Consider the following 7519-nt stretch of genomic DNA (forward strand, 5'->3'; position numbering starts at 1 on the left):
GAAGCATTGACACACGCTACAGTGTGCATAAACCTGGAAAAAAACCAAGCTGAGCGCCAGGAGCCAGACACAAAAGCCCACATCTTGTGTGATCCCATGAAATGTCCAGAACAGGCAAACCCACAGAGGCAGAAAGCAGATCAGTGGTTGTCAGGGGCTGGGGGAGGGGCGACAGGGAGTGACTGCTAATGGGGTCTCCTTCTGAGGGTGATGGAAATGTTCTAGTACTAGATAGAGGTGAAGGTTGCACAACATTGTGAATCTGCTAAAAAATACTGAATTGTTCATTCGAAATGGGTGACTTATACCTCAACAAAGCTCTTAAACAGAAAACCTAACCGCACAGGCACACCCCTGGTTCTGGAACCTTGTGTCACACCGGTTGAGTGGCTTTGCCCGTGTGTCCCCAGTGATGGGCAGAGACTGGCCCATCCTCACCCTGTGGGAGGGAAAGACATGTTCTGGGCAGGTGTCCCTGCGGGTAAAGGTCAAGGTGAACGATGGCATGTTGGTTCAGGGTGACCTGCTCAGGTAGGCCGGCCAGTGCTGACAGAGGGTAGTGGGAACAGACCCAGTGGCCTGAGGGGTGGGCGGAGACTGGGGGAGTCTGTGGTCATGTAACACTGGGTCTGTGGGGCCCTCAGTGGGGACTGGTGCTCAGGACCAAGGCCGGCACACATCCCAGTCCCAGGACAGGCTCCTTCAGGGCCCCCGAGGTGGGTCAGGGGCAGCAGAGAGCTCCAGGACACCCTCGGTCCCACGCCTTGCTGTCCTGGTCACCAGCCTCCTGTGGGTATGCCAGGCAGCTTGGGGTGCCACCATCTCCCAGCCTTCTCTCTCTGCGTGGGTCAGGCCACAGTAGCTACATGGAGGTCCCGAAACCTCGGCCTCTGGCCGCTTGGGAAAATGGCCCAGCCAGCAAGGATCCTCGTTTCATTTCTGCTTTCGAAATTAAAACCCTGTGCGCATTGGCAAATGTCAGTGGCGTGTGTTACAGTTGAGGAAGGACAAAGAGAACCCTGGCCTGAGCATCCTCCACCCTCAGCCCTGATGCTGAGGCAGGGGGGACACGTCCTGCGTGGGCTTTGTGGCCAGCCCGGTGGCTGATGCCGGGGCAGCTGCATCACAATGTCGCCAGGTTCTCCGAGGGCGCCCGGCCTGGGTGACGGACCCCAGACTGCACTGCCCTGGACCTTCAGTATTTCTGACCTAAGGCAACACTCCTGCACAAACGTCGCGTTTCTGGGGGCGGTTCAGGTTGGCCGAGTGACATCGTGTGAAACAGTGACAGTAACAGTTAACTGCAGCGGGCGGCCAGATCAGCTGATTGGAACCGGCTTTCCACAGTGCCGTCTTCCTGTTTTCTGGTCAGAATTGCACAGCAAGTTTGCAACCCCTGCCTGGGGGGGCGCCCGGCGACACCCAAACCTCAAAACAACTCAACTTCTCCTTTCAGGGAGCTGAGAAAAAGTCCCGATAGGCTTCCTGCGGCCCCAGCCGAGCTGAGAGAGGAAACCTTTCACAAAGGTGCAGAGGGGTACCGTGAACTTAGGCTCAGGCTCAGGCTGGGTTCTGACGGTGGTCTGGCTGTGGCTGCCTGCAGTGTGGCCTGGGGTACCCAGACTGTACTGGGTCGGCTTGTGTCCCTCAAAAAGATATGTCCAAGTCCTGATCTCTGGAACCTGTGAGTGGGAACTTCTTTGGAAATAGGGTCTTTGCAGATGGAATTAAAGTAAGGATCTTGAGGTGAGATCATCTTGGATTTAGGGTAGGCCCTAAATCCAATGACAGTGTTCTTGTAAGAGAAAGGAGATTCGAGATACAGAGGCAGATGGGGAAAAGGCCATATGGACACAGAGAAAGAGCCTGGAGTGATGAGGCCACAAGCCAAGGAATGCCAAAGGGTTGCTGGCAGCCACCAGAAACCAGGAGAGAGACATGGGATGGATTCTCCATCGGAGCCTCCAGAAGGAGCCAGCCCTGCCTACAGCTTGATTTCAGACTCTGGCCCCCAGAACTGTGAGAGAATAAATTCCTGTTGTTTTAAGCCCTCCACCTCCATCCTCTCCCATTTATAGTACTCTGTGATGGCAGCCTCAGGACATGTGCACACCCGTACATCTCTCTGGGGCTCTGTTTTCTCATCTTTAAAATGAGCAGAGCTGTTGTGAGTCCTCAGAGAGATGATGGATGAAGACTGTGGCACCCAAAGCCTGACACACAGTGGGCCCGAAGGCATGGTAGCTAATTATTGCTGTTATTAGAAAGTAACTCTCAAGTTAGCTCGAAATGGTTGGGACTTACTTATGGACAATCTCTAAACCATCAACACTTGAAAGAAACGGTGACTGGGTCTTGTGGGATTACAAGCTGTGACTAAGGCAGCTGTTCTCACCCAGCGGAGATTCTGCTCCCAGGGGACACTTGGTGATGTCTGGGGACATTTTTCGGTTGTTGCCACTGGGGCAAGGGGATGCTACTGGCATCGGGTGGGTGGAGGCCAGGGGTGCTGCTCAACATCCCACAGCATACATGATGGCCCCCAGCCCAGAGACTGACCTGGCCCCAGACGTCAGTGGTGCTCTGGCTGCAAAGCCTGGCTCTAAACTAAAACAACCTTCTCCCTTTTCCAAATGGTCGCCTCAGGAAGAACATTTATGGCTGTGACGTGGATCTGGCTCAAGCCTGTTTTGGAAGCTGGCATGGGCACCGCCCTCCAGCAGCTCCTAACCCCTGGGGAAATTTGGCCTTGCCGGCTCACACTGCTGAGGCTCGAGGGAGGCAGCTGGGCAAGGTCAGAGGCATCTGACTCACGGGGTGCAGACACCCACCACGGAGATGACTAACGGCCCTCGTAGAATGTGCCAGAATCCTTCGGGGCAACGGCAGGGGAGGAGCATGGAGGCCAGCAGGAGGACGGATGGGTCCCCAGGATCGCCAGTGGCGGCCCTTGGGGAAGAAGGCACAAGACACGTCCAGCTGTCACTCGGCGGGGGACTGCTGCGGCTGACTTGTGTCCTCCTGGCAAAAGGCTCATCTATATTGTCCTGACGCTGGAACCTGTGAACGTGGCCTGATATGGAAATGGGTCTTTGCTGACGTAATTAGTTAGGATGAGGTCATCCTGGATTGGGACGGCCGCTGAAACCAATGATGACTGGTGTCTTTATAGGAAGAGAAGGCAATGTGATGACAGAGGCTGGGATTGGAGCAACACAAGCCAAGGAGCGCCTGCCTGGAGCCCCCAGAAGTGGGAAGAGGCAAGAAAGCATCTGCCCCTAGAGCCTTCGGAGGGAGTGTGGCCCTGCCCACACCTAGACTTCAGACTTCAGGCCTCCAGAACTGTGAGAGAGAGTAAATTCCTCTCTTTGACGCCACCCAGTCTGTGGTACTTTGTTAGGGCAGCGCCAGGAACCTCATCCCGGTGCCCCGGATGGTCCTCAGCTAGAAAAGGAAGCTGCATCGCGGGGCCAAACCTGCCTCCTCGCTGTGTCGCACTGAAACCTTGGGGCTCGGCATCTGCATCAAACCTTGTCACACCCACCCGCCTGCCTGGTTCTGTGAGGGGTGAAGGGCCCACTTGGCAAAATGCCCCACTCGGTAAATGTTGGGTCTGTCCTCTTGTTCCTGTCCCCGAGTTCTAAAGTCACTCAGTGCCTGCATTGTTTTATTCCGTCCTAGAGCACCTGTTATGGGCCCCGGCCATTGCTGGGAGGACAGTGGGGCCATTGGTGGTTTCATGGCAGCTGAGTTCCAGAGCTGGGATGGAGCCAGATTGAACCTGGGACACCCTCCGTAGCTCCCATATCACACAGTGCCCACCCCGTGATCCTGCAAGGCCCTGAATGATCTGCTGTCACCTCCCTGTCCCCATCGCCTCCTGCTCTGCCCCTTGCTCACCCCACTCCGGCTCCTTCCCGTGCCCTCCAGGGCCCCTGGCTTTCTTCAACACGCCAGGCACGGTCCAGCCTCCCGGCTTTTTGCACCAGCCGTGTCCCCTTCCCAGACACCGCATCGCTCACCCCACTCGCTTCCGGGCCCGGCTCGGCATTACCTTCTCGCCTCCTGCCCCCTTACCCCTTCTTCCACGAGCCCGCCCACTGTTCTTATCGGCTCTTAGCTCACGCGCGAGGCTGCTGTTTCTCTCGCTGCCTGCCTCCTTGTCACCAGGCGGCAGCTCCCTGTGGGCAGGCCTCTGTGTCGATTTTGGCCACTGCATAGCCCAGTGCCAAGAACGCTGCCTGCACGCGGAATAGTTGCAGAATGAATGGACGATTAGAGGACGGAACGCATGCAGGGTACACAGCACTGAAGAGAAAAGCGTCCGTTCTGTGGCCAGATCACTAGGTAGTCTTTGAAATGCTTGCACAAAAAATGACAATGAATCTTTACATTACATGTATAGGAGAAGACAGATATAGGCCGTGCGTGCTGGCACGGGGCCAGGCTGTACAGCCCCAGCTAATTTCTTGCTCATGATCTCAGAGATTGGCAGGCGGACTCTCAACCACTGCGCCACCAGGGAAGCCCTCACCAATTGTTAACAAATACAACATGTTAATAATGACAGGGGGAAGAACAGAAGTGGCAGGAGAATACAGAAACTCTCTGTACTGTCTGTTCAGTATTGCTATAAACCTAAAACTGCTCAAAGAAATAGAGTGATTTATGTCATTATATTTAATAAAATTTAACTATTTAAGTTACATACTTAAAATCATTTAATCACTGCAAAATCTTATTAAAAGCAGAAAGAAAGCAAGCAGTCTTAGACCCCTAGACCCCAAACCCAGAGGCACACACCCCAGGCCCATACGCGGCCCTGGCCCTCACCAGGTGACGACGGTTAAGTTACGTTCTGAGACGTGGATGCATCTTGTCCTAAGACCCTGAGAGTGAGTGATCACTGTGATCACTTCCACTGCCCCCATATCCAGAAGGCTCACCCACAGTGACACATCCGTGACTCCTGTGGGGTCTGGCCATTGGGAACACTGGAGAGGGTGCAGGAAGCTGGGGCATCTCCTCCCCCACTGACTCTTTGGCACTGCCAAGCAGCCCCTCCTCTAGCCCGTCCCCAGCCCCCAGGTCTGAACTCACCTTGCTGGCTTCCTTCTACCCCATGGTCCCACTCCCTGCCAGAAACACCCCGCCATGAACTATTCAGTTTGGACACGCCATCCTTTTCTTTCTGGGACCCGGAGTGCAGACTGCCGCCCTTCCAGACATTGGGAGTACATTTAGAAGACATCAAGGCATTGATCAGGCCTTGTTATTTTCTCTATTCTGATGCTTTGACGCCTGGGGCTTGGCTGACCCCGGAGGGACTGCCCCCGCCAGGGCTGGCCAAGTCCTAGAGAGAGCAAAGGACTCTCCTACAAACACGTCTTCCAAATACAAACCAACCATTTCAGAGCCTACACCCGCCCCCCACCATTATCACGTTCTCACACTCAGGGCTACTCTCTCCCTGCCCTGATTACCCCAGGGCCAAGTACCAGACAACCAGGGCAGCCTTTATGCTCCCAAACTCTGAAACTATTCAAACTAGCCACCCTAAGCCTGCTTACCCTGCCTCACCGAACCCTTCCCGTGAAAACCACAACAGACTCCTGCCTACACCCTCCCCTGGCTCCTGCTGCCTCCCTGTGTGGCCCTGCAGGGAATGCCAAGCCTCCTGTTTATGGAAAACGTGAGTATAACTGTTTCCTCCATGGCCGTTATCTGAACGATAACCAAACCCACGTGTTAACGCCCCTCCGCCGAGCGGTCCCGCTCACCTCCAGCACCGGACCAGCACCGAGGATGGTCCTCTCGACGCCGCTGGCGTAGCCCTTCTGGCTCAGGGCGGTGAGGCAGTGGATCAGGAAGTTGGTGCTCTGTGTCTTGCCGGAGCCGCTCTCGCCTGAGATGACGATGCACTGGTTGACGTGCTTCCGGAGCATGGCGTAGTAGGCGACGTCGGCCAGTGCGAACACGTGCGGCTCCAGCTTGCCCAGCTGCTGGTTCTCGTACATCTTCACGTACTTGGGGTTGTAGATGGGGAGGAACTTGAAGGGGTTGACGGCCACGAGGATGCTCCCGGCGTACGTGTAGATCTTCTGCTGCAGGAAGCGGTGTTTGAGGTTCTTCAGGAGGTTCTCCTCGGTCAGTTCAGGGAGGTTGCACAGGTCATCAAAGTCCGCCTGTGGCCGGGGCAGGAGGCCACGCTCCACCAGGCGCCGGGTGGCCGTGGCCTGGGACACGAGCTGCATGTGCACGTACTTGATGGTCCCGTCTGCGTTGCGCTCCTGCAGCAGGAAGTAGTAGCCGTCCTCCTGGGGGTGCTCGTCCTGCGCCCGCCGTGGCCACAGCAGCACACGGTGCACAGGCGAGTCGTTGGCATCCAGCACCCACTCCTCCCCGCCCGTCTCCTTGACCTCCACCAGCACGTAGCGCTTGCTGCCGTCCAGCTGCAGGCTGGTGATGGCGTCCTGGATGACGTCGGACGTGGTGCTGTCCTTGGTGGCTGTCACGCGGCACGAGGCCTGGCACGGGGTCTGGCTCTCGCTGGTGGCCAGCTGCGGGTAGATGTGCAGGTGGTAGGCCGCCTGCCCCCGGTGGCCGGAGCTGCCCGCCTCTTTCACACTCATCCTGCCGGCGGCCTGGCCTCAGCATGCCTCCCGGGCTCGGGGCGCGCCTCCTGGAGCTGGAAGGGAGGGGGGTGGCAAAATCAGAAGGGCGAAGGTCGGGGTGGGGGGACACTGACATTCACCTCTGGACAGACAGCCTCAGACCCATGGCCTGAATTCGTGGGCTCTCCTGAAAAGCCAGAAGGGCCGAAGAGCCTTATGTGTCCTTAAACGTGACACTCACCTAAGGTTTGTGGCTCCTGCAGAGAGACATCACCAGGCCCCTCCTGCCAAGATCAAACCCTTCCCCTGGAGTTTGCTCCAACCCAGGCCCCGTCCCTCCCCACCAGCCTCTCAACCCTCAAGTCCAATGGCCACAACCATCTCAGAGCTCAGCCCTTCCTGGACTCTCCTCTCTGACAAAACCTCCCCTGGCAGATCCCTAAGTGGATGAAGACGCGGCCCCATGGGCCTTGGTTATGTCCCCAAAACACATGAGGAAGGTTGCGAGAGGAAGGTTGGGATGAGCAAGACTGAACCTGCCCCAAAACTCAGGGACCTTGAAACCCCCGGGTACCTGAAACCCCACTGAGGAGGATGAAGTCAGGGAGGGCCCCCAAAAACTCGCTCGAGAGAACTGCTCAGAGTGCATTTGCTTCCAGAACCCACAACCCCATTCCAATCATGACAAGAACATCAGCCCCAAATTGGGGGCATCCTGTGGGACGCCTGGCAGTCCTCCCCAAGACTGTGAAGGTCATGAGCAACAAGGAAAGACCAAGGAGTCATTCCAGGCAGAGGAAACTGGGGAGACATGATGACTTAATGTAATAGGGTTCCCTGGACAAAATGCATTTGCTCCTAAAGACATTTCGGGAAAGAGAGAAAAGGCAGCCAATGCTGGCAAC

The 7519-nt window shown here is 56.4% G+C and overlaps 1 protein-coding gene across 1 annotated transcript in view; it reads right to left on the minus strand.

Moving 5' to 3' along the window:
- Positions 1 to 6632, minus strand: part of MYO9B (myosin IXB) — a gene marked incomplete at its 5' end in the record, with an annotated part of 71498 nt that extends 64866 nt beyond the window's left edge. The window contains one exon of the mRNA XM_079703080.1: positions 5781 to 6632. Within this exon, the coding sequence (XP_079559206.1) occupies positions 5781 to 6632 (852 nt within the window). The remainder of the gene's footprint in view (positions 1 to 5780) is intronic.
- Between the last annotated feature and the right edge of the window lie 887 nt (positions 6633 to 7519).

Source organism: Hyperoodon ampullatus, assembly GCF_949752795.1.
Source record: "Hyperoodon ampullatus genome assembly, chromosome: 4".
NCBI classification, from domain to species: Eukaryota; Metazoa; Chordata; class Mammalia; order Artiodactyla; family Ziphiidae; genus Hyperoodon; species Hyperoodon ampullatus.